This window comes from Paramacrobiotus metropolitanus, unplaced genomic scaffold (genome assembly GCF_019649055.1).
Source record: "Paramacrobiotus metropolitanus isolate TYO unplaced genomic scaffold, Prichtersi_v1.0 Parri_scaffold0000186, whole genome shotgun sequence".
Taxonomy (NCBI): domain Eukaryota; kingdom Metazoa; phylum Tardigrada; class Eutardigrada; order Parachela; family Macrobiotidae; genus Paramacrobiotus; species Paramacrobiotus metropolitanus.
Window position 1 is genome coordinate 42,246 of NW_026570406.1, and position 27,986 is coordinate 70,231.

The following is a 27,986-nucleotide window of genomic DNA, read 5'->3' on the forward strand; positions in this document are numbered from 1 at the left end:
TCAAGAACGAAAAAACTTTGTTCTGTTAGTTGCCTAAGTGAGTACAAGACTGAATTATGGAGATTCTAGTAAAGCAAAGCTAACGAAAAACTAAGATCAACAATGATTGCATCCCAAAAACCTATGAGAGTAACTGAGTAAGTAAAAACAAAAGACAAGGCCGTCCGTTGCAGAATCCTTTGGTCAGTTTGGCGGTTTAAGCGAATCCTTCATCGCCACCCGAAATCGCTCCATAACCACAGCTCACCCGACTCTGACCCGGGCGTCCTGCCTGCCGCACCGCCTTCCAAAACCAGACGATCCCGACAACCATGTAGGCCACGATCGCCAGGATATGCAGCGGTAAGCAGGCGCGTTCGGGAAAGAGAAACTCCCAGCTGGTCCGTGCCGCATAGCACCAGGACCCGTACAGGACGACATGACCGGCTATCATATACACCCAGCTGACCGCTGGGATTCCCTGGTCCGTCTGTTCGGCCAGTGGTTGGCGCTTCGCGTTGGTGTCTTGAGTGCGCTTCGCGGTACAGCATTCCCAGCAACACCAGAAGCACGCAGACAGTAGCAAGATCCACGGCAACAGCGGTATGGCAAAGTGATAGAGGATACAGAACGGCGCCGAGATGACATAGCCCAACCAGCCGACAGTTAACACGCCGGGAGAGAGGTCGTTGGCGCCGTCCGGGAATAAAGCTTCGTAGGTGGTGTTGTCCCAGCAGGGGCGCAGGTCCACCCAGTAGGACATGCGGGCGGTAATCCCGTGCAGCATCTGCAACACACGAACTTCGGCGAATTTCAACACTACGTAACGTTTTCACGTATTTTGGTCGTTTCAACTGTCAAGTGCACGCTCAAAATGTATATATTGGTCACTGGGTGTTAAAATTTCAAAATAACAGGTTTAAAGCAATAAACAGTTTTCATGGTTCCAACTTCCAACTTCCACCGTGCCGTTCAAAGTAAAGAACTCAATAAAAATTATTACCCATTAAAAAGCAAAGTAATTATGGACCGGTCATTCTGGCTTCAACAGTTTCAGATTTAAACACTCTCGCTTCATTTTTGGCAGTTACAAAGCAGTGATAACAAAATCAAAAAGACGTAAGCTAATTAGCTAATAAGCTGTTATTCATGTAGCGCGATGCCGAAAAGAGGGTGTGGGTGACCAGAATTTGGAAGCGTATATACTTGGGACTTTTACTAAAAGTGGAATACTTCGCCTGGCCCATTATTTTAATCATTACTAGGCAAGCGGCAACTCTTTCCCATCGCATCAGTAAATTTTATCACTTTCCCCGCTGCATCTTTACCCGTGTGCAGGCGCTCACGTGATACTTGATTTCAGCCGTTTCACGTCTGAACCGGTTTGCAGCTATAGTTGATTACGCAGACTGAAAAGAAGATAGCGAAGAGGACGGCAGGTGAGATTTTATCGCCGGCTAAGTAAGCGCTGATTAGAATGGTGAATAAATGCGATATCACGTGAGCGCCTGCACACGGGTAAGATGCAGCGGGGAAAGTGATAAAATTTACTAAAGCGATGGGAAAGAGTTGCGCTTGCCTCGTACCGCTTTAGGGATCAATATATTAATCACTTTACCCAAGTGACAGCCCCTGTGGCCGGCGGCTACACGAACAACCACGGCGGACTGAAATGCAGTCTGTGCATTACCTTTCAGTCTATGCACATTATGCAGCTTATTAGTGATGCAATCTATACAAGACCAGCACTGCATCTTTGCAGTAAAAGTGATTAATATATTGATCCCTAAAGCGGTACTGATTAAAATAATGGGCTAAGAGAAATATGGGGAAAACAGTTCTGCTGGAGCATCCCTATTCGTGTTTTTCATATAGTACCTCGAGTGTGCTTCTAACTGTGTATCTCGAAAGTCGGAACAGTACGAAAGGTCACCAAGACAGCTTTGATTGCGATTATCAGAATACGGAGATACCAGTTCAAATGATTTAGGTGAAACGTAGTATTTATTTCCGAGACAACCAGGTAAAAATGGCCAATACGTACCACAAGTTCCGTCCCATTTCCGGCGGCTTCAGTCCCGTTAAGACTTTCGGTTCCGTTTGCCGGTTCGCTGGAGTGTTTCGTCACATCCGGTATCACAGCGTGCACAAAAAGGGAGTAGAGATTGTTAGGATAGCTCAGGTGAAGCAGCAGTCCTAGAAAGAACATCACGCCGATGAAGACAAGCGGTCGCTGTAAATCCGCTGCATTGACCTCGGCGGTCCTTTCTGCGTCGCTCCTCTTCTCGAGCCGGTAACTGTCTCTCCTGCAGCGGTAATCAATATTTTAATTATAAGACGCTCCATTCGTTAGAACTATTTTTCAGACGTCGAAAAGTTGTTCTATATAAATCCGGCGGGAGTAAAATAATGTCCTACACTCTGAAAAAATAATTTCCAAAAAATGTCGTATCATATGTACAACTTACAGCCAGATTCGAAAGAACATCCCAATCCGCGACGGAATCCTCACAATCCCCGCGAGATTCAACATGCAAAACACCGCCCACCCTCCCACCACGACGCTGCTGGCCGGCAACACGGCGGCATCGCCGGCAACCGCCCGGGCTAACCAGATGGCCAGATTCAGGGTCAGAATGGGCGGCACCCACACCGACGTCACGTATACCACGAAGACGACGGCGGCCACAATCCGGCTGCAGCAGGTGCGGTAGCGGGTGGTGATGAGGAAACCCGCCGGTGTATCGTGAATGGCCCAGGAAGGTGTGTTCACCAGCAGACTGTACGGCAGCAGTATGCACAGCGCCAACGTTGGTACGACGCAGATTAGGAGAAGGAACGCGGACGCGACCGTGTCGAAGCCGAGGGAGGGGTTTTTAGTGATGTAGACCGTGGTGTCGCAGATAATGTCGAGAAAGGGGAACCACGGCCCGGCACTGCGCAGCCAGAAACAGCGGCAGTGGTCGCCCTGAAGAAAACATTACAGTGTAAATTTGACGAGTGTTTCTTCTGGAAAGTCATATAGTGAAACTGTTTCCAAATACCAATGCAGAAAACATTGAAGTAAACGCGCATGAATAAAGCAGTATATCCACTGTTGTGACCGACTGTTGACACAAGAGAAATTAACAAATCGAGAGAGGAAAAATTTGGAGATCACATAATATTGTAAACCCCTTCTAACAAAACCAACTTTCAGTCATTGCTTTATATCAAAATTATTCGGCTTCCACTTTGCCTGCGTTTCACTAGTACCAAGAACTTACTATAGCTAGTCTCGCACTATAGTAATTACTTGCTAGTTGCTAGTACGTATGAAATACAAAATTGATAGCCTAGAACCAGATAGTTATTTAGTAAAGCTACCAATAAGATTTGCATCATTTGCTTGTTTATCAGTGAAAAGTATATTTTTTGAAAAACCGAGTCGTGGAATCTTGCCTGCTGGAGATCTGACCACACTAGAGAATTGAAGCCATCCATCTCCGCTCGAATGTCCGTGCGGGCTTCGCGTAATTCGGGCAACGCCAAGCGCAGTAGGAACTGCGACAAGTCCGTGCACATCAACAGCACAACAATACTTTCACAGAGGATCTCGGCGTAGCGCCAGGATTTCTGGCGCAAATATGACTGGGACATGGTACTCGTCGTGGCTGCCCGTGTGCAAGACTCGACTCAAAACTGGAAATATGTTATGTTATCGAAATTTAACCGAAGAACTTCAGAGATTTTTTTTGTCAAATTGAAATCAATGCAGTATCGGCGATTACATAACTGACGGCTGACGAGGAAAGCAGCCCAGCCTGTTGAGTGTTTAATCCTGCCTTTTACTATGGCTTTGATACTAGCGGGAGTTGGAGAGAGAGGGTGATCGGTGGTCGTTGCTCGGCAGATTATATAATTATTATACTCGTATACACTGTGATAGCCACAGCCCACAGGTAGACTAATCCCTTGTTAGCTTGTACCGTACTTGAAGCCACCCATAGAACATTCTTGTGGCGTAGTATAGCAACCATGTTGCTAGCGTATGGTCATCAGTGTGTGGCGTATTATAGCAACCATGTTGCTAGCGTATGGTCATCAGTGTGAGACCATCAGTGTGTGTTGGGTCGAGCTGCAGTAAAGTGCTAAGTCGTGACAATTCTGTTCTGCCGCTTATTCTCAACACCGGATAGAGAGGGAGACAGAGCCGTTCTATCCCTCTTCCAACTGAACTGCGGCTAAACGGTGGCAGAAGCATGTATGAAAGACTGCTCAAGATCACTCATTTAGGCCGCTGAATATTTCCGTGCTGTTTCGGATCTACCTAAAAGCCGCTCTGCAGCATTGCAACCTAGAGTAGCTGCTCCGTGCTTTCCGTATTTGCATTCAATTCTGTCGTCTTTCCTGAGACACGTCTGCTCTGATTCTACCTAGCAGTATTCTCCAATCTGTCTCATTGTAAAGCAGTTTTAATAATACAATGATAATAATATAATTATGCACTGCATGAAGCACCTTTAATAAGTATCATGTCACAAGTACAAACTTAGTACTAGAAAACATTTATATTTACACTTATATATGCACTTATATAGGTTATATTCAATTAAGATAACAATTAAATTTTTCCGGTCTTTCATCAGCCTGTTCTGCACAAGCTAAGGAAAGCGCGAATAACAGTCGATTAGTCCAGAATTGCGTACGTCTGCACCACGCGCGCCTGCGTCGCGATGACCTCTGCCTGCGGAAGCTGGTTGCCAGATGACAATTGTCGGTGATAGAGACTTTCGAGCGCTACCCCTCTTTAGTTGGTTACCGTTGGCCGACGAGAACTCGGAAGGGGATGGAGGGGGGATAGTGTCGGCCTATTCAGCCGGATAGGCTAATGTCAAGGGTACTCAGAATGCATAGAGCTGCAATTGATAGCGGTGTGCGACAGTGCGAGCAGTAGGTATTGCAATTTGCCAATTACCCACACCGTGCCCGGTCATCACGGGATTCACGGCTACAGCTCGCCCGTTAACTTGACTTCACTGCTTCCCTTTGACCGCTCGTTGGGCGGAGTCAGGGCTGATGTTGGTTGGTATGTTGAATCGTGTGACGAAGAAAGCGCGTCGAAATTTGGCAAAACAAATTACACGAAACAGAAGTCGTTAATGATGCCAACAAGTTGAACTTTATTATTGGCAAAATTACCACAAAAGCACGAAATTTGTTTTGTGATAATTTCTTTACCTAAGTTTGCACCATTAGTTTAACTTCTAAACGGTAGTTACGGACTTCCGGTACGAGTACTAGTAAGGTACTTATAAATTATTTTTCTAACACCAACGCTACAAGAACTGCGCACTGCTCATAGTGCTCAACAGCCTCAACCACTCTGTGATGACGGTCGATGGCGCACCGCCCGCGGTGGTGCGTTGGAATCTTTATGCTAGAACTTGCTGTTCGCTGAAATTCTCAGTTCGTGACGTTTTGCACGGCCCGCGCTCAAGCTCTGACTCTGACTCAGACTCTGACCGCTCAAACTCTGACTCTGACTACTCAAAGTCTGAATCTGACTGTCCAAAGTCTGACTCTGACTCTGACTGAATTACCTAAGAATAAGAATAACTTAAGAAACCTAAGAAACCTAAGAAACCTAAGAAAACTAAGAAAACTAAGAAACCTAAGAAACCTAAGAAACCTAAGAAACCTAAGAAACCTAAGAAACCTAAGAAACCTATTAAGAAACCTGAGAAACCTTCAGAGTCAGAGTCAGACTTTGAGCGGTCAGAGTCAGACTTTGAGTAGTCAGAGTCAGAGTTTGAGTGGTCAGAATCAGAGTCAGAGTCAGAGTTGGAGTCTAGGCCGTTTTGGGCCCTTGCTTAACAGTTCGCGACTACAGTATTATTACCGTATTTTACGGGCAGACATCAAAGATCTGTATCGTGACTGTCGTTTGGCTTTGTTCTGGCTCCAAGTATTTTTTTTCTAGCGTTTCCCAATCTTTAGTTACCTGAAATTTAAAAATGCACCTGTATGGAGAAAAACATTATAATTCACATCCCGTTCACCAGTGGAGCTCTGTGGATGTGCTGACGGAGAAGGGATTCTTTCAGCACGGTGACGTGATCAATGTGGTGGAGAATGGTCTGATTGTGGATTTTCGCTGCAGCGGACAGCGCTCCCAGTTTGTCCATTGCGACAAAATCTTCGACGCTGCCGTCGCCCCGTGTTCCGCGCAGTACGAAGACTGGCCGGAAGAACTGCAGCTGAATCGCGCATTGACGGAGAATGCCCTTGTGGAAGTGCTATGGCGCTCGCATCCGGGTGCGGCGTGGCTGTGGTACCCTGCACGGCTCCTTCATCGTGCTTTCTTCTTTCCTTTTGATGATACTGGCATCGTATTTGCCGAGGTTGAGTTGGATGGTCGACTGCAGGCGGAACTCTTCTCCACTGATCAGGTGCGTCTGCAGCCGTCGAAGAAGCAGCTGGCGAAACGAAAGCTGAAAGAAGGATCCTTTGCACTGCGAGAACATCGTCTCCCTGCAACGTTTTGGTCTACCGGCACTTCTATGGAGTTTGACCATTTTCGCAACTACCATCGGTTGCACGGGGATCTTCGTTTTGTCACCGTTGAAAGCGAAACATTGAAATATGTGCAGCGAAAAGACGCGAAACCCCTTACGGAACAAGATGTGGTGCGTACTGCGTATATGTAAAACCAAGTCGTCGCCAAGTCGTTTTTTGTGGTTTTTCTTTCATGATTCCCATTAAACTTATGTGTAAATCAGTGAATTCGCAAATTTAAAACATGATTTTCTTGAATAGTTCAGTGAGCTGGGTAGTGTAGCCGTGGATGCTCAAGCACCAGGTATGAAAATTGGTTTTAAATTACAAATTTGGCACACGGGTTCAGGGTTAAACGCAGATATATCTCCCGCATGATGATTCATGTTCTGATGATGTATGTGTTTGACAGGAAAAAATGAACAAATCGAGGCGATACTGGTTTGCACGGCGGCAGCACCAGCGGCGTTGGACTGAGTGGAAGTCGCGTAACTTCTTCGAAGTACCCAGAAAACGCAAACACGTAGAAGATGACGAGCAGCCGGCCATCAGATGTGTGCTGCCAACTGCGGCTCATCTTCGGCGCGAGATCTTCCATTCACTAGACAGCGTCAGCCGCATACAACTGCGCACCGTCTGTCCGCTGTGGAATGCCGTCTTGACCGGCGCGGACAGCGGAACAACTGTCCGGATCTCCTTCGAGAGGCACCCATACTTCCCCGAAGTGTACGGCGCCGTCGCGGGGATGATCAAGTGCATCAACAGTCCCACGCAGCGACTCATTATTGAGCATGCGAAGAGAAACCAACTGGACGGTTCACTGACGGTGATTAAATGGATGCTGCGGAATATCCACATCCAGCAGTTGATCTTCTATAATGTGGAGTTTGATTGGGACGACCAGTTCGTGGGGTCCGAATACGCTGGAATCGATGGTATGGTTGCTGGGGAAGCCGAAGGGGGAGGGAACTAGTGGATACGCCGCCTAGCTAAGGAGCTGAAGAATTTGGCGCCTAGTTGCGATGCAGTCCGACTTCGAGATTGTAAATTCCACTGCCAAAAACAAATGCCCGCAATTATCCCGCACGCTGTGCTTAAACCGGATGCAGCGGATATTGAAGCGCAATTCTGGGATCTCTACGAGGCCAACCTGCCTCGCGACGGAATGAATGTGGAGGAAACGGCAGAATGGATTCGTACAGGATCCGAGGCGCTTCGCACGATGGCTGCACAGGTGCAGAGCTACCGATATCAATTGCGGATAGAAATTTGCTGAGTTTTGTTGTACGATCGAATTTTTTACCGATCCCGAAACTGGCTAATTTTTTTGAAATTTATTTTGATTTACTATTTATCTTCAAAATTGTTGGTTCATGTGCAGTTTCTTAAGGACTGGCAAAGTCACGATCCCCGATTGACGACGCTGTACCGCGGTTTCGAATGGACGGTGGAGAATCTCGACGAGCTGGATGTCACCAAGCTGACCACCATCACGTTGCGTGCTTTAAAAGATGTTCTTCCGCAAGTTTTGAAAGCTGCGGAGGATTCTGGAGACGACGAAGGCGAAGATGTCGATGAAGTTAACGAAGCCATCCAAAATGAGAACGATGCTGAGGTTGATGAAGAAGAGGCCGAAGATGACGACGACGATGAATTCGACGAAGACGTTGAAGCCGACGAGGACGCAAACATCGAGGATACGGTAAGCGATGGAGCCGATGAATAATCTGCCGAAAACTGCCTTGTTCGTGGTTCGTAGTGCAAGGATCGTTTCGCGACCATTTCTGACATCTCCTGCCTTTTTCTGGTTTCGGAGATTGTGTTCTTATGTTACAACTAGGCAACTGCACCGAGCTGTGTATTGGCAGACCGGAGCGGATAAGACTCCGTATAATTAAGATAATTAATAAGACTGTGGATAATTAGTAATATAATTACTGTAATATGACTGCAAAAATGCCGAAAGAAAAAAAGGTTCAAGGAAAGGAAAGTAGGTCGATGCAGGACATTTTGGCGGGTGCCACAGGTCACTCAAGCGGAAATGGTACGCGCTATTCAGCAGCATGGGATTTCAGCTGTTAGTGCAAGATTATAAATAGGCTAGTAGCGATAGAAATCTATGTTGTTGCGTACGTATACTTCCTAAATCACAACTGCTCCGATATCCAGTTCCGATGAAACACTGGAAATACTGGAGCTATGCATCGGACACAGCGGTCTCCTACGATGACTTATCGGAATAGCTCTGTGCTAAGTATATTTTCGCCGGAATCCGTTCCGCAACAAAATTCGACTGCTGTGCGAGAAAATTTTTACTCAAGAATGAAAAATCAAACTCCACAGGCGGTTAATGTCTTTAGAGTAGGCATTAGGCAACTCGCGTGGTAAGCCTGTGTTGCCCAGCCGCCCGAATGGTGACGATTGCTGCTTGTCTTTTGCGTTTTGACTTTCGCATGAACGAATAAATACGTACAATGGACGACAAAATTTACTTTACCCCGGACCGTCAGCCGCTGTCGGCTTACAGCGTGTAACGTGGGGCCTTATGGGCGCCCACGTAGCTATATATGAGTGGCCTTCTCCTTCCGCCTTCTCCTTTGCCTCCGCCTTCTAGCCAATAACCTTCTCCTTCGCCTACTCCTTTTAAGTTTTACGCCTTTTCCTTCTCTTTCCACTTCCCATTTTTAGGCATTCGCTTTCAGGCAATTTGGCAATTTACTCACTTGCTGTGGGAACAATATTGGGCTAACCAGGGCACATAGGGGTCCTCCAAATTCAGAAAAATTTCATATTTTGTAAAATGGTAGTGTACTATCGTAGTATGCTTAAAAAAATATTTTCATCTGCCATGGTCAAGGGGGCGTGGTCAGACAGCATTTAAAAGTTTGCGTAGTATCTCATACTATGCAATGCAGTGAGCGGAGTTATTCGTAATTAGTTTTAAAACTGAATTTTTACTGTAGCACCGTGAACTTTTGCAGCTGTTCAGTTGTGGTGTAAACCATGCCCACGTGCGGCGGCTCATGTCATTGCTGCCTGAGTACAAGAGTATTTTCGAAAATTTTTTATCAGTTAGTATTGTATGTAGTAAATCGTGTACAAAACTTCTTTTACTAATTAGCAGATATGTACTCGTACTGTACTTCATAACAAATTTTCGAAAATGTGTATTTAGGCAGCAGTGACACGAGCCGCCGCACGTGGTCTTCGTTTGCATCACATCTGGACAGCTGTAAAAGTTCACGGTGCTACAGTAAAAATTCGGTTTTAAAACTAATTATTATGAATAACTCCGCTCACTGCATTGCATAGTATGAGATAATACGCAAACTTTTAAATGCTGTCTGACCACGCCCCCTTGACCATGGCAGATGAAAATATTTTTTTAAGCATACTACGATAGTACACTACCATTTTACAAAATATGAAATTTTTCTGAATTTGGAGGACCCCTATGTGCCCTGGTAAGAATACAGTGCTAGTACTGCATATTAACAGGAGAACCTCACATGCTATTTAGGCGTTTACCTGTATAGATGTACAGTATTATACATAATTTGTACACGTGCTTGTACAAGTACAAATCTGAGAGAATGATAAGTACGAAGGGATTCCTGGGGCGTGCAAACATGTTAGCTCGGCATTTTTTGAGCAACGCGCTGGTTCGCTTACTCCAGTGGCTACAAAAGCCCGTATAGAAGAAGCTCTTCTTGACATTCGTTATCTTTTGCCGAACAATAACAGCAAATTATGTATTCGAAACAGTAAAGCAGTAAACAGTAAAACAGTGAAACGGTCTGCCGCGTAATCTATTGTCATCACTCGGTTGCACTGGAGCACCATATATATTTGAAAAGTTTCTGGTAGTTACCGTAAAGAAAAAATCTATTTTTCAGAAAGTAAAATTTCGTGGGTTTTTAAAAAGAGTGCCGACGAGCGTCACGATGAAAGTTTTGGTAACCGTAACAACGCCAGAGAACTGGACCTTTCGGCAGTCATATCGGATCCGTCGGCAGTCATATGGCAGACTCTGACGACGAGAGCAACGGAACAGTAGAACAGCCGCTTGAAGAACAAAGGCAACAAATGCTAACGTTACTGAAATACGGGTTGCAGCATAGTCTTTACAACATTTATATTGGTCGTTACAACATACAAGAAATGACGTCGGCTTCGCCTCCGCAGTTCTTGTGGTCCTCAGTGGATCTGTATAGGTATACCGTATACGTGGTAGCAGATAGCAGCAGATAGCAGTGGTAGATAGCAAATAGTAGTGGTAGTTTGGTCACTCATTCACCTAACGGGAAGTGTGCACTAAATAGCAGTGGTAGTTTGGTCACTCATTCACCCAACGGGAAGTGTGCACTAGGTAGCAGTGGTAGTTTGCATTCACCCAACGGGAAGTGTGCACTAGGTAGCAGTGGTAGTTTGGTCACTCATTCACCCAACGGGAAGTGTGCACTAGATAGTAGTGGTAGTTTGGTCACTCATTCACCCAACGGGAAGTGTGCACTAGATAGTAGTGGTAGTTTGGTCACTCATTCACCCAACGGGAAGTGTGCACTAGGTAGCAGTGGTAGTTTGGTCACTCATTCACCTTAGTTTGGTCACTCATTCACCCAACGGGAAGTGTGCACTAGGTAGCAGTGGTAATTTGGTCACTCATTTACCTAATGGGACGTGTGCACTAGGTAGCAGTGGTAGTTTGGTCACTCATTCACCCAACGGGAAGTGTGCACTAGGTAGCAGTAGTTTGGTCACTCATTCAGTGTAATTACGAGTATCTTGTGTGTTTGGTCAGTGAAATGAGTACTAATTACCTCGTAATGATTCGTACTATATTTTGTACAATTGCATTTCACGATTTGAATGCCTGTCTGGGTACATGATGCAGATTTTTGTCAGCGATTTTCTGATTGAAAGATTTCTGATCAGTGTAATATTTTCGACGTTTTCCCGAAATGGTTAACAGTAAGATGGAAATGTTTTACGTTTCACGCATTTTCTTATGTTCGACAATTAGAAAGGGGTAATCAATATTCAATCCCATAAGACCCAATTAATCCCTTATGGAATTAACCGAATATTTGTCTTCTTTGAGGTCACTTATTTTCAAACCTAATATTTTTAACGTAGCAACAGTAATTTCGTAAGTATAGACATAGTATTCTTAAGTATGGATGAACTTTAACTTTACATGGCAGACCCGGCTTTTGGAGGTGATTTGTTTGGTCGCTTGAATGCATTTTCGAAAAAAACGAACACCCTCTGGCCGCGTTTTAGAACATGGGCTTTCCGATGATAGCAGTGGTTTTTGTTAATTCGGTCTGGGATTCTGGCATTGGTGTATGCAATTTTTTCTGTTCGTGGTAATAAAGATCTAGAACTAGATATATTTACAACATAATTTTATACTCGTAACATTCGTAGCATCCACTCAAACGATCTTTTCGACCATGAACCCGCTGTTTCCGAGAGTTCTGTCATCTGTGATCCCGTGCCAACAATTATTTTTGCAAACGAGGAAGTGCGCCGAGTTTCGCCAGTCTGAATGGTTTCTCCACTTGGTGACATTTGGGTCTAATACGTCACCATTATTTTGAAAGCAGCTTGCGCACATTTAAGATACTTGCTTAACAAGAACGAAAATTTTATGCTGCTTAAATACGCACGAGTTTTTTCGGAATACAAACCTTTAGCTTTTGCAAAGATGATTATTTTCAATCATAATAAATAGTTATATTTTTAATTTATTTTCAACGTTAACACGTACTTTAGTATAACCAAATAAAAACCTGCTGTTTTTGAAAGGTAATTATTTTTTGCGCATATTCGCTCATTCTGTTGCAGCAAGTCATATAAGATGTTTTCACGAGAAGTCACTGGGAATGCGTTGTGCGATATTCATTCTTATCTGAGGTCATGCACAAACCGGCATATGAACAACTGGGTTCCACAACAATTCCAAGGATCTGGCGTTTTCGCTGTTACCATGTCAGACGAAGTGGGTGACCTTGTAAAAATTCTCAAAAATTCTCAACGACATTCTCAAAAATGACGGTAACCGCGCATGGAAGCAGGGAACCCGATGATGGAATCAGTTTTCGTCTAACAACCGGAGCATTCATTTATTCTCGGTATATTATTCCCATTCACGTCACGGATTTCACAAATGCATCAGCTTTATCGTGACCACTGCAAACTCAAAAGAAATCGACATGTCGGAAACAGATTTTATCCTGATTCGGTATTACTGGGACTCTAAACAATAGATCACGTCGTTCGATCCAAGCATTTATGGAAAGCCCAAATTGCCAGCATACTTCAAAGCGAAGCTTTCAGAAAAATATTCAGAAAACAAGCGAGCGCCTACTGCACCACCTCGACATGCGTTACAGGCAGTTGTCGAAGAAACTCCAGCAGTTTTAATACAAAAGAATCCTTCTTACTAACTGTCCACGGTGCGGCAAGCTAGCAACGCAAAGCAGGCCCACAAACAAAAGCGCTACGGTACCGATATGCTGCAGTTCATGCTTGAGACAAAGAATGTGGACACTCACATTTTCTCTTTTTGGAAAAAAAGACAGCAGCGGCATGGTACTTCAAAAACGGAAGGTGCACTTTGTATATCAAAATTATCAGCTAGACTTGCTGGCACAGTATGCATTCAGAGCACACTCTGTACCTTTGGATGTGGACGTGAAGTTCGATCTGACGGACCCCTACACTGTAGTGATGGCCACCCGACTTCCGTTCGTTGTTCATAAGGAGCGCAAAACCCCGATTGTCATTATTTGCTTGATTGCGATCACAGAATCTAAAGAAGAGGAAGTTTATGAAGAAATTGTTCTCTGACTTAAAGTTCAGATGGAAAAGCGAGATGTGGAGATTACACACGAAGACCAAAGTTTTAATCTAAAGGTCAAGACCGATGATGAGCCGGCGCTTTACAATCCATTCGTGAAACATTTTAAGGTGAGCTTTAATAAAACAATTTCCTAATCACTTGTACCCTGTATTTAACTTTTTTCATTAACCGGATCACTTTTACTTACCTGTTTTTTTCTGTGTAATAATTTTTTATTTAACTTCTTTTACATAGATAAAAATCGTGTTAAATTTTCAAGGTTTTGGTTTTCTTGACCACTAACGGAGCTTAGAATATTTGTGCGCTTTTTGGCAGTAGTAGCGTGGTTTGCACTGTTTAACAAATACAAAAATGATAATGCTACAGTTTTATCCAATGATGCATGTGCAAAAAATGGTATTTTTGCGACAACTTTTATAAATCACATTAAGCAGAATCATGTTACGTTAGCGATGTTTTAATGCGATAATTCTCCCTATGATTCACGATATCTTGTATCAGATATACTATCCGTATAAATACTTACATGTTCGCTAAAATCAACAGAGTTACCCTACCAGTCTTATGTTCCGAACTTTGCTTCCTACTGTGTACTGACAATCACCAATAAAGGCTTGTAATATCTATTCGCCGGTTTTGCCATTTGCTCTGCCTAAGTTTCGTAACAATTTTGGTCCGATCACGACTGAGAAATCCTGTGTGGTATACAGCCAGTCCCTTTCCTACCGGGTGACCTTACGTCTCACCAGTACTTTTCCGCTGACCTTTTCCCCAGTTACCGCTTTCCAACCATATAACCCCTTGTTCATTGCCGGAGGTGACTTTCCATCCCCAACGGCCCATTACCCATAGACATGGAGAACGGAACAACGGTGGTGCCATGTGTAAGTGACAATCTTTAAATGTTAACAGGCGGGAAGACAGGAACGTTTTAAACAGAGATTTTATTCGTCTTTTTCTCGATATTCATCTCGACCTGATTTATTTTGATATTTTTATTGTTTCTTGCCTCTAACCTATCCGTTGCAATTTAGAAGGTTGGTAGCTTCGGTACAAAATGATTTAAGCAATTATCAGTTGTATTACTATCATGTTGTTAATGTTCGAGTTCATAGTTCGGCGAACTAGTGATGACCTTTACGTCAGTGCTGCATCTAGTGGTCCGTTCGAGTTTTAGAGTTTTGCCGAGGTAGGCCAGTTCAGCCGTGGCTGTTTTGCTCTTGACAGTAAATTAATCTTTATACGATTCTCGCGTATCGACTGTGTCTGTCCGATTTCCGGTTGTCTATTTCGCGTTCCCGTCTCTAGCCGTAATTAAAAACTGATTAATTTTTGGGTAAAATTCTCCGTAAATAATTTTATGTATGATCTGATTATCCCAAATAATGTTGTATAAAGTAGTGTTTTACTTTGATTATTTTCCTTTAACACGGACTAAATATTTTTCAGCACAAAATCATTATGACCTTTGTTGCCAAATAGCTTACTTCTCGCTAAAACGAAAACCGTATGCTCTGTTATGTAAAGAGGAACCAGAAAAAGTTGAAACGAACAGCCAGATTATTTGGGAGCGGTTCATTTCATTTTTTTGTTGTTACGTGTCCCGTGGGTACAGTTCGGATTGAACATTTGATAATACATTTTTGTTGAGTAACCAGAGCTAAAAACAAAAACGATTACCATCAGAGTACGATTAAAAAGCATCGCTGTTAGTCACTCATAAGGCTTGGGTGTGTAATTAGTCAGATGTTCCTGTCAGATGCTCTATCCCGTTTTGTTCGAGTTGAGTCATCACATTCGTTGAGCCATCACATTCGTCATTCGTTATTGTCGCAAAATTAGAGTTGAGTCATCACGTTCATCATTCGTTAATGTCGCAAAATCAAGGATAGGTTTGGCGTATCACTCATCTCGCGTTCGTTTTACGTGAATCATCAAAATAGATTCATCCAGTAACTGGACAGAGTACCGGGAGAAGACACCAGAGTCTCCTGTCACCAGCGACCGTACGTCTTCATCTTCCAGTGATAACGCCCTCCATAATACAGCATTTCTCGCGACCCCTGATTTGGACACGTTTCCTAGTACCCCAGTCGGGTACCTCCTGCGCTCGGCTGTCGAACACCAGTTGGACTTTAGGGAGGTTGTTGATCAGTTAGACATTGTTACCCGAGAAGCTCGAGAACGCGGTAAACAGGTGCGTGCACAAAAGAAAGTAGCCTTTGAAATGACGAAGCCAGAGGACAGTAAGTCCCCCGGTGATGACGATGACGTAAGGGAGATATCTAAGAAGGCCGATTCGGGTAGTACAAGTCAACGGCAACCAAGCTTACGAGATCTTCCGAAGTTCAGTGGCCGCTTGCTCGAGGATGTCGACAATTTTCTTATGGAATTTGAGGCACAGGGCGAGCTTTCGGGTGGCGCAGCTCACAGTTCCTCGACTACATGAAAGTATGTCTAAAGGGTGACGCCCTACAGTGGTACATGTCTCGGCCTAAGGAAAAGTCGTGGGATGCCCTGCAAGACGCCTTGAAGGAGGCGTTCGGCAAGAGTCCAATAGACTACGACTTGGAAGGACGGACCATGCGCATGCTTGCCACTGATGATCCGTTAGCTTACGTTACCCGCATTACCAGAATCGTCCTCTCCAGGAATCCGCAGGCGCGGCAGAGCGATCTCATATTACACCTGTTTCAAGGGTTGCCTGATAACCTCAAGGCCGAAATGGTCACGGTGTATGAGGATCTCGAGGATGCCACTGAGTTCCTCGAAAAGCTGAAAAACGTCTCGCGAGCCTATCGCTATCGGGCTCGTTTGGCGTTCCCATACGGGGATACTTCTTTGTTCCCCGAACCGGACGAATTGCCACGCGGACGAGCGTGTGTAGAAGAATCAAAAGTTAAAAAATATGTTCCGGCGTTTGCAGCGTTCGGTGGGTCATCCTCGCAGACATCCAATAAACCGGTCACCGAGGCTGAATTTGAGAAAAAGTTTGAAAAGGTAGAAGCACAGTTGCAAAAGTTGGTGGATGAACGAACGGCACCCGGCAGTCAACCTTCACAGGATCGCTCGCGCACCCTCCGCACGTGCCATTTCTGTGGCCGACCGGGACACATCCAAGCTACATGCTGGTCAAACCCGGGAAGTGCCTCGTATCGTGGGCGCGGTCGCGGGGGTAGTAGAGGATTCCGGGGGCGTGGCAGGTTTGGGAATACCTCGGCTCGTCCGTTTACATATGATAACCAAAATTTTCCCAAATTGCCCGTTTCCGCTTCCCCAGTAGTACTCTCGTTGCCTGCCCCACAGGCGACGGCTGCATCCGGTACGAATGCAGGTTCGGTTCCGCCTACCATGGTCTATTATACCGGACCGCCCCCTGTTAGACAGGATGTGGCGCAGGTAATGGACCGCACTCCTTTAAACTGCTGAATCCTGCGGGTGATACCAACCCACGCGCAGGAAGAGATGACACCTTGTCTACTGTTGTTGGTCCGATTTTGTGTTCTGCTGGTGTTAACGGGATTGGTTGTCGCGCTATCATTGACACTGGTTCTGGTGTCTCGTTGATCAACTCCCAATTCGTTGGTGCACATCGTTTACCAGTTTCTACCGATTCGTTTGTTAATCTACTCACGTTAGGAAGTCCGCTTGACTGCTCCCGTACGGTAACCGCTGATATCTCTTTGTTGGACATAAAGAAAACCGTTAAATTTGCGGTCGTCGATGTCGTCCCGTTTGATGTGTTATTAGGGAATGATTTCATGCAGCTCACGCCGTTAAAGATCGACTTCCATCGTTTAGTACTGACTACTCCCCGTTCATCAGCCCCCTTTCGGTTTCTGTGTGGTATGGAGGTCGCGACTCCTTGCCACACGAGTACAATCACGGCGCCGTGTTATTTATTATGCTCATCAGAGAATAATGTGTTTAGTCGAGGTTTGGCAAATGAGGTTCGCTCGAACCATCCGGACATCGGTTCGCTGGACGAATTAGGTCTGGGTGAGGACAAGGGGGCTCTTCTATCGAGCGACACGCAGTTGGGTACAGGGGCAGCTACAGTCGATATGGTCACTCTCGCAGACGTTGTTCGGCTGCAGGACATCATGCAAGTTAACGATGACATACTGGCAGCAGAATTCGAGCCAGTCCCCGATGAGTTATTCGGACCGGTGGAGTATACAGATGCACCTCTGGACCGTAAAACTCTCAATTTCGGGGATAACCTAACGGAGTCACAAGAACAGCAGTTGATGAACCTTTACTTGAGTTCAGCGATTTATTCCCAGGTAAAACCAGAAATTAGGGACTTGTACGGCGATGCAGCATCAAATCGTTTTGCGACGGGATGCAAATCCGGTAATTGAACCGCTTCGCCGTTTTGCCCCGTGGCAACGTGAAGAAATTCAGAAACAGGTGGCGGATATGGAGGCTAAGGGCGTGATCACACCTTGCTCATTGAGCGATCGTTGTGCCAACGTTGTTCTCGCAGGTAAGCGGGATGGTGGGCTCCGCTTCTGCATTTCTTACAAACTTCTAAATGATGACACTCTATTTGATCCGTACCCGCTGCCGCGTATTGACGATTGTCTCGACTGTCTCCGGGGAAACCAATACTTCACCTCCCTGGATCTAGCAAGTGGATACTGGCAAATCCCGATGCATCCGGACTCAAAAGCACTCACATGCTTTCGTACTCCGGAAGGTACTTATCAATTCGAGGTCATGCCGTTCGGTCTTAAAACAGCTCCGGCTACTTTTTCGCGGATGATGGATAAGGTCTTCTGTTCTCTCCGTAACAAAGTCCTCATTCTATACCTGGATGACATCGAGGTTTTTGGACAAACATTCGAACAGTTGCTGACGAATATGCGACTGGTGTTCACGGAGCTGAGGAAGGCCGGCCTAAAGTTGAAGCCGTCGAAATGTTTCTTCGGAAACAGTCAGCTTCGTTTCCTTGGCCACTTAATCAGTGGTGATGGCATTTCGCCTGACCCCGAGAATGTCCAGAAAATCCTTGGTTCCGTTACACCCCAAAGCGTGCGAGACGTCAAAAGTTTTATTGGAGCTTGTTCCCATTACCGACGGTTTATTAAAGATTTTAGTAAAGTCGCGGCTCCCCTCCTGCAGCTCACTAAAAAGAACGTCCCGTTCCTTTGGACGCCTGATGTAGACCTGGCGTTCCAGGATTTGAAAGGTGCAATTACCGCTGCACCGATTTTAACGCACTTTGATAACACCAAGGATCTGGTCCTTGAAACTGACGCCAGCCTCGACGGACTCGGCGCGGTCCTCAATCAGGTTGAGGATGGCAAACTCAGGGTACTCGCTTATGCCAGTAGGTCGCTTAGCCCAGCCGAGCGGAATTATTCCACTTCCGAGCAGGAACTGTTGGCGGTCGTATGGGCCGTTACCGAGAAATTTCATTATTATCTCGGTGGTCCCAGGCCGTTCACTGTAATCACTGACCATCATTCGCTTGTCCCTTTATTTAAAACGGCGGTTCCATCAGGGCGTTTAGCACGATGGATTTTGGCCCTTCGCCCTTACCAAATAAAGATTTCGTACCGCAAAGGTCTATACAACTCAATGGCTGACTTTCTTTCACGGCTTAAAACCCAGTGTCTCTCATATTTTACCCAAGTTGTCCCCGAAGACAGCATCGAATCCATGCAGGCGACCGATGGATTCTGTCGTAAAATCAACAGTATTCTAACAGGCTCGTCGGATACCGAAGAATTTCGCATGAAAATCCTGCATTTTGTCCGGAAGAATAATCTGCTCTATAAAATCGTTTTTCGCAATGACTTGCCCGTTCACTTGTTGGTCGTCCCACGTTCACTCCAGCCGTTGCTCTTAAAAGCTTACCACGACGACATCGGTCATCCAGGCGTGACTCGCACGTACGAATCTTTACATGAACGGTACTACTGGCCGAGAATGATCGATTTAACCGCATCCCACGTGCGCAGTTGCCGTTCTTGCCAGACCTTGAAACCTCCTCTTCGTCCCCGTATGGCTTCCTACAACGAATCCATGTAGGCCGCCCGTTCGATGTCATTGGTATAGATTATGTCGGCCCGCTTCCGACTAGCTCGAAGGGCGACCGCTACCTTATCGTGGCTGTCGATCATCTCACCAAATGGATCGAGGCACGCCCGGTGAAGGCGGCCACGGCGGCCAATGCTGCCCACTTTCTGTACGAACAGATCGTGTGCCGGCATAGCTGCCCAAGGGCTATTCTTACCGACCTCGGCACTCATTTTACGGGCTCGCTTTTCCAGAATCTTTTACGGTTTTAAGAATTCGACATAACACAACCACTGCGTACAATCCGAAAGCGGATGGGCTCACTGAAAGGATGAATGGAGTTCTTATCAGAGCAATCGCCCATTACGTCTCCCCGACCCAAAGAAACTGGGACGAACTGGTACCCACAATGACTCATCACCTGAATACCATGAAGCAGGACACTGTCCGCTATTCGCCTTACGAATTACTTTATGGATACCGACCGAATCTCCCGTTAGATACAGAATTAGATCAGACCCCCATTCCGCTTAATATTCCCGATGACGCTTTCACTCAGGGAGTTTTTCGTTATCTTGAGCAGGTCAGGGAAATCGCCCGCTTAAGAGCCAATAGCAGTCAAGATCGTTCCGGCCCCCGTTTCAATGCAACTCGCCGTAACCGCATTTTCGCACCAGGTGACTTGGTCCTCCTCCGGTGCCCTCCGCAGATCCAAAATCCTGATAATCTAGCTCTTAGTCCGAAGTTTCTCCCGAAATGGCACGGACCATGGAGAGTGGTCCGAAAGGATTCGTTAGTGAATTACACCATCGAATCCGTCCGGGGCCGACCAAAACAACAGATGGTTCACGTTCAGCGTCTTAGGCATTACACTGAGCGCATGGATTCTGCGTTTCCAGTGCCTGCCTCCGAAGTTGATGGACCTGACGCTTTGAATAATATAAGTAATGTCGATCTCGACGCATCCTGCGAGGTTGCACCACAGCCACCTCCGCGGAACCGCAGCTCTGTACGGCGGTCGGAACGGCTCCGAGTAAAGCATGCAGGGGAAGCGCAACCCCTTTGAGCTATCTTTTTCTAGGTGTTAAATGTCACGTTTGAACTTTGTCTTGTGTTCAGAATATTCGCATTTCTCGTATTTTCCCGTGTTTTAATTATATGTACAAGTACATAGAAAATAAAATAAAACCATATATACCCATGTCTCCGGTTTAAAAAAAAAAAAAAACTTAAAAAAAAGGGATAAAGGTGTCAACAACGCGGTAGAACTTTGGTGGTTAGACCAGTATTACCTTTTATTGTGGTCGAAGTCAGAAATTGTAAGTTAATAATTTATGGCACGATGACCTCTTCTTTTATAGTTGGCTAGCCATCTTGATCCCCCAGTTTTTCAAGTCCAAGGCAAAAACCCCTCTACCCTTGGCAACGATTTCGTGGTGGATCACTTCGGCATGTATGGGGTGGAGACCGTGACGACAATTATCAGCAAATTGTCCGACGACGGACCGTTTCTCAAGGTCCCTTACGTCGCGAAATTTCTTGGCACGCTTTTCGACGAGACGGACATCGCTTGCTTTACATCGTTTTTTACGGAGTTCCAGGCTCATTTACGACAAGCCGAGTTGACGTCGTACTCCAGCGCGTTGAATCAAATGCATACCCATGTTCCCGGGAAAGAGCTCATGGTTTCGCTTCACCTGGCAAAGTTGTTCGTCGCTCAAACCGGTTCCCATACAGCTTTTCCGGCGCCTTTTTACTGCGGGTGTGCCTCCACCACCTTAAAACCGGATCGGACATCATTAGTCATAGCCACCGGTCCAACTGGGCCTTGCGTTGCGCAGACCGTCCGATGGACTTCGGATCAGCAGGTTACCACCACTTGTCGACGTCCGGCTCAACGATTTGGTCTTTTCCGGGGTTTCAGCCGCGCTCCCAAGTTCTTCTGCAAGGACTGCTTTAATAAGGCTTTGAATCACGAGTTGTGTAACGACGGTTGCTTTCATGCAAGCCCCGATGACCCAGGTGTGGAGCTCTGTCGCCAGGGACACCCGAATCGCCGGGGATACCTTCAGTGCCTTCATTGCCAATATGAGAATCGCTACAAGGTGAGCCGCCTTGCGGAAAATGTCGTCGGCCCTCGCCGACGACGCGTTTACAACACCCAAATTGCGTTTGGGATGCGGGAACATTTCTTCCAGATTTTGGATGCTCCACACCAGGCGTTCACACCACAGGAATATGTCGAAGTACGTTACCTCTCTACCTCCTCAGGAGAAGCACGCCATATTCTGGATCGGGTTCGAGGTTTAATCACGCGTCAGGACTCTGGTTTCTTTCATCGTAATAGTCGCTTTTTCACAAATACTTTCATGCATATGCTCCGGTCCGATCCGCTGCTCTTCCAGTTCATGTCACTGGTCCCGCGCGACCCATCTGAGGAACGCCTCGCGTACAAGGCCGTTTTACCATTTCTCCCCATCTTTTCTAACATCCCAACTAGTGTTCCTGGAATCGACGTCTTCACCAGCAAGTTACCGTACCATGACACCGCGGAAGACTTCGATTGTCTCTGCTTCACCAATAAGAAATCCACCTCGTTCCTTGGATGGACCGCCCAGGATTACTACACATCTCCCTCGGTGACCCTGAAGTACTGCCGCACCACCGCCGTCTTCAGCGAACAATTATGTGGAACTCACAAAGCCAATGGAATTTGCAATCGACCGGCTGACCCACGACGCATCTTTAAGGCCGTCTATCCGACTCCGATCACAGCCTGTGCCTCCTGCCTGGAGGCGGTGTTCCAACATGCGGTGTGCGTTTGCGAAAATCGAGTGGTCCTTAAAAACCTGGATAAACTGGACCGCTGTCCTAGCGGTCACCTGTATCACTCGTCTTGCCACATTCATAACGGCTGTCCTCATTGTTTTTACATGAAAAAGAAGCCGGATGATGACATCACCGTCATCTTGGACCCAATGGAACCTCCCCCACTAGCGTCCCCGTCTGTAAGTAGCGGAGCTACTCCAGCTGACGTCGATGCGCTGCTTAGTGCGAATTTACCCAGCTCCGGATCCGTAAACATCGACGACTTGTTAGTTTTCGCGAATGGCGTCTCAACTGACCACGACGATGAAACTTCCGATGCGGACTCCACCGTTTCAGTAACAACGTCGGAGACTGCTCATCCTCCAAATGGTCTTCAGCAAATCGCCATGGATTACCCTGCTGCCGTAGACAGTTCTTCTGGGAACGACGCCGAAATGCCAGACGACGTCTTCGAACCCCCAGCGGGGAATCCCCTGAATGCGGATTCATCAGGTATCACTCCCGAGCGTTCCACTTCGCATGATATCCGACTTCCAACACCAACGCCAAGCCCTCGACGCCGTATCATGGCTACATTGTTCCTTACTCTTCTTTCCTGTGCTCTGGTCGGTGCCGATTTAAACAAAACGTTGTGTGACTGCACTTCGACGAAATTCATTGGATTAGCGGACCTCCAGGGACTTATTCGCTGTGGTAGTACCAGCGGAAAGGTCCGAACCTCTTTACCGGTAAGTTATCGAGTCCATGAACATCGTCCTAAGTCCCGTACGTTTCATGGCTACGTGTGTAAACTCGTACAGAAAAGCATCGTACAGGAGGGTTTCCTGTTTTGGTCTTATAACACCCAACGAGTCGACGTGATCGTGCCCATTTCAGCGGATGCCTGCCGTGCGATGGTTAATTCTGGGAAATGTGGATCGAATCCCATGGTCCAGTCTGGACGTGTATGGCTCTTCGACGGCATTCCCACGGTCGAACGTCGTTGGAACCAGGTACGCCAAGCGGATCTCTTAACTTGTCTTTTCGAGGAGGTAACTCTTGAGGTTGCCTGCGAGAACTGTCCTGTTCTCGCAGCCACAGGGGAAATTTCTTCCAACTTTTCCGCCGGGTCGAGCGTCCATCCCCAAGAAACCTTTGTATGGGACAGCCACATGCTGCCCCAGGAATGTCAGTATCGTCCCATCCTGAAAGGACAAGCCACCTGGATTGTCTTTGATACCGGGTTCGCTCACCTCCAGGATCACAACCAGCAGGTGTCTTGGTACCTTCAGGAACGCAGACACGAGCTCTGCGGACCCACGAAAGGTTTCGTGTACACCGTCAAGAACCATCCCACGTTGCTGGTTTCCTTCAATCAGACTAGTGTACCTCCACGACTTCTTTTCCTAAACCAGTTTCTCCCCATCGGAGTAACCGTACTCTATTTCCGCCCGACGATACAGGTCTCGCGTTGGCCGCGCACCTCCAGTACATCGAAGACTACTTTGCCTATATGGAACTGGACATCGCGCGTCACCTCTCGGCACTCCAGTGCCAGGCCGATCACCAGACAGTTCGGCAGTTGGAACTCGTTAGCTTAAACTCACCCCTGAATGCAGCACACTTCCTCGGGTACCCGCATTGCTTCGCCGCAGTTGTCCGTGACTTTCACGCTAGCATCTACCAGTGTGCTCCGTCAACGTCTCCATTTTTGCGGTTCCCGGGCATTGTGGTCCCCAACCTCGTTTTCGCATCCAGGCGGGAAACCACACCATGCTCCGTACGGTCGATTATGATGGTATGCTTATCCGTCCAGCCGTAGATTGCTACCACCGATACGATGTGGTCACCATTGACGGACTCCCGTATCGCTATCAGGATGGAGACTGGACGCTCGTGAACCCCAGTTTTCACCCATCGGTCCAGGCCTATGCCCATCGCATAGAACCACTTGAAGATAATACGGAGGAACTTCTCGGTGGTTCCCTGCGTGAGGATCCGCTGCGGTTTCTGGACCTTACGGCTGAAATAAGTGGTATGATGATGGTGAACGGACTGAGTAATTTTACTCGCCTTATCACCCCAACCACTGAACGCCAGGACCTGGAATCACTCAGTCTGCTTAACGGTGTGACTTCCCTGGCCTTCCTTCTTGTGGTGTTCATGATCCTTTGTTGTGTTTGCGTCCGCTTCAATCGTAGCATATGTTGTTTTTTTCACTACCTTTTCCAGTGTCTCGGGTTTTATGGACGGATGCGACGCTGGACACCTCCCCGGACTGTGCGACCACCTCCGGAACCCACTGGGGTCGACCCGCCCGATTACGTGGATGAGGACGGACTTTCGCAAACGTTCCCAGACCCTCCAAATATATCGGCAACGGCTCCCCCACCATTACCTCCGCGACCGCAAGTAGTTCCCGGAACACCGCACGCCAATTCAACGGCTCGGGTAACATTCGCAGGACGGACCGCCACCTATCACCCGGCGCTAGCGCCTTGTTCTTGAGAAGTGGCTGGCCATGCGGTGTATATTATGTAAATTATAGGTTGTAGAAAACCCCGATCGTAAAATGTAATCGTTGTATTCGTGTTGAACGCTCCGTCGTCAGCACAATTCCCTTACTTTGCGACAATTTCAAAAACAGATTTTTCTTTATTTATAAAGCGATATCATCTTTTCCTAACAATGAATAAAAGCCATAAAAATTGTTATTCAAATATTGCCCATTTTGTTTAGCTAATAGGTTCGTTAAAACCACATAAACATAAAAAAAAAAAAATTTTTTATTAATGCTTCTATCGGTGTTGATTTGTAACAATAATTTTAATATTGGTTTTCAAACAAAAGAAAATTATTAGTCGATTTCCTAATATCTGCTGTACATGACGCTGTAATCCCGGACAAGAGTGGCGACTATCCATCAGACACACCGAGCCTCGGGAGACATAATACGGGTACGTACGTTGTAGTCCGGAGTAATATTTTCCTTTAGTACGAGCTCATTTACTTCATTAATTGTATCGTTAGTTAACAAACTGCCGGTCAAAATACGAGGGTTATTTAATAATCTTTGAACATGTCGTGACCTTGAACTGATATTATTCATAACTGTACGGGAATTTTGACCAAAACTCCATTGCGTGATATCCCACGCCCTACTATACGGCCGCGCACAACCTGACAACCGTTCCACCGGATCCCCTTAATGTGCTTAAACTGCCAAGTCTTTCGGCGTCGATAATTTAATAGCTGTGCACAACCGCAAATACCATCAAATCAGGCGTAATCGTGTCCAGTTGCGCCAACAACTGTAGGCGGTTCGGACAACAGCACCATAAGGGTTAACGCCCTGCGGTGCTGCGTCGCCCGTCGGCGCGGACACTGATTACAACCCAGAGGCGGTGAAACGGTGCAAGAACGAAACGCGTATACCACCAAAACGGGAATTTATTTTTTATTTTGAAAAAAAAAACCAAAAAACGATTTTGTAATACCTAAAGCACTGGATATCGCCAGCAGCCTTGCCATGGACACTACAGTGCCGCTGCGCTGATATGTTGTGGGATCAGGGATATCACGCAAACGGGATGGGAATTTCCGATAATTGGGCGCAATTAATTGATCTATGGTCACGTCGTATGTCAAAGGCTACTAGATAGCTTATATATCGCAATCTAATTGCGGGTTTACTATGCAAAATATTACAAAATATTGCAATATATATATATTCTGCGATGACTTTCTGTTCTTTAAAACCGGCCGCAAAATTGCAAAATCAGAAAAAAAATAGGACAGTGTATTTTTTATAATTTAATCCTTATCTGTAAACCTCCGGACGAAGTTATCTTTCTCGAATCCGGCTTCCACTGGAAGTCGAGTTTGGCCCCCCGCAGTGCAGGTGCTCCTGCAGAGCTGTCCCTGCGTTGTCCGCACCTCGACTACCAGAAGCCCGCGTAGTGGGTTTCAATGCCTGGCCGTAATCCATACCCCGTCAGCGGTGTACGTTTGTCACTCCTTAAAGCAAAATTGCAAAAATACGAACGTTTTCGTAAAATTGCGGGGATTATTTCGTTCAAATATTTCACTACGATAAATTAATAACTAACGAAAAAAAAAACAACCTTGTTGAGATTCTCTCGTTCGAATATTTAATTATTATAAACAAATGCGAAAAAAAAAACCTTATTATTATGCTACTTATTCATAATATGTAGTTTAGTATTTATTTCGGGAAGAGAGGAAAAGTTCTGAAAACAAAACAATTCGGGTTGTTCTCCTTCAATAGAAAATAAAATAAAAAAAAAACTACAATTCGGGTTGTTCTCCTTCAATAGAAAATAAAAATTAAAAACCAAACGGGTGTTGAAAACTCCCGATGCATATTTTATTTATTGCTTATGTAATATACGGATACGCATAATATGGCCATCCAGCTACTCAGGGTTTTATCTGCGGACCAGATCGGATCAAAGGAACGTTCACCGGGCTACCACTCACAGCACCAGAAGGAACTCCGGAAGCATGGACGGTATTACCAGGACACCACACCAATGTTGCGTCGCGGATATTAACATCCATGCCATACTGGCCACATTGACATCATCCTCCCCATACATCTTCTCATATCACCGATATCGTGGTGTTATCATATAATATGCATGCACATAACATACAGATCGTTTGTAAAGTTGCCTGCCCGATTGCTTTTAACTATTTTTCTGTGTAACATTAACACTGTTTTTGGTACGTTATAAGCTTCACTGTTTTCGTGGCAATAGACTGCGGACAGTCTTCATATCGGAGAAAAGTGTTACGTTAGCGATGTTTTAATGCGATAATTCTCCCTATGATTCACGATATCTTGTATCAGATATACTATCCGTATAAATACTTACATGTTCGCTAAAATCAACAGAGTTACCCTACCAGTCTTATGTTCCGAACTTTGCTTCCTACTGTGTACTGACAATCACCAATAAAGGCTTGTAATATCTATTCGCCGGTTTTGCCATTTGCTCTGCCTAAGTTTCGTAACAATCAGAAGGCATAAAAGCAGAAAAGGCGAAGGAGTAGGCGTAAAACTTAAAAGAGAAGGCGAAGGCAAGGGAGAAGGCGGAAGGAGAAGGCCACTCATATATAGCCCGCCCACGTACCTTCGACGGCGAAACAGCGGCGAACCCGGATTGAGACTTTAATGCCGAAATCTAAGGTTTGCACCGTGGCGCAGCAAACACCAGAATAATGAGATCGGATCCTACAGCCAGCGCAGCTGCGCTGTAGATCCGTCAAAACACCACAAAAATGTGCGGGGTGGAAATCCCCAGAAACAGCGAAACACAACAGCGAATGGCCAATTATGAAGCCGGAGCTATCGGCCTATAATGTGGAACTCAGGATGAGTCCAGGACGGTGATCCAGACGGACAGGATCCCGTGGAGTATGCAATGCTAATTGTATACGGCTAGTGTTACAACACACGGCAACCGTTCAGCAAGTGCAAACTTTATGACTGACCAAGACTGAATCACGGTGCATTCGGCGAGCCGCATTCAGCTGCCACTCATCAACACATTCGCATGTGGCGCGATAGAGAACAGAGAGAAACGGCTCTAAAGCCGATATTAACAAAAGACCAGCTAGACATAGCACAGACGGAGAATCCGTACGTACAACCCGGATACGGTGTACGCAGTGCAAGCCCTCGCTCACAGGCCTTCACAAGCGCATACGATGAATGAGCGCCGCATATCCGTCGCTATATCCG

At 46.1% G+C, this 27,986-nt stretch overlaps 1 protein-coding gene across 1 annotated transcript; it reads right to left on the bottom strand.

Moving 5' to 3' along the window:
• Positions 1-28: 28 nt before the first annotated feature.
• LOC129600615 (uncharacterized) lies at positions 29-27,746 on the bottom strand. The gene is made up of 5 exons (XM_055499151.1): positions 27,376-27,746; positions 13,202-13,333; positions 2,448-2,947; positions 2,024-2,285; positions 29-766 (listed from the first exon to the last, which is right to left on the bottom strand). The coding sequence occupies exons 3-5, from the start codon at positions 2,510-2,512 to the stop codon at positions 197-199; spliced, it is 897 nt and encodes a 298-aa protein (XP_055355126.1). The 5' UTR covers positions 2,513-2,947; positions 13,202-13,333; positions 27,376-27,746; the 3' UTR covers positions 29-196.
• Positions 27,747-27,986: the final 240 nt, after the last annotated feature.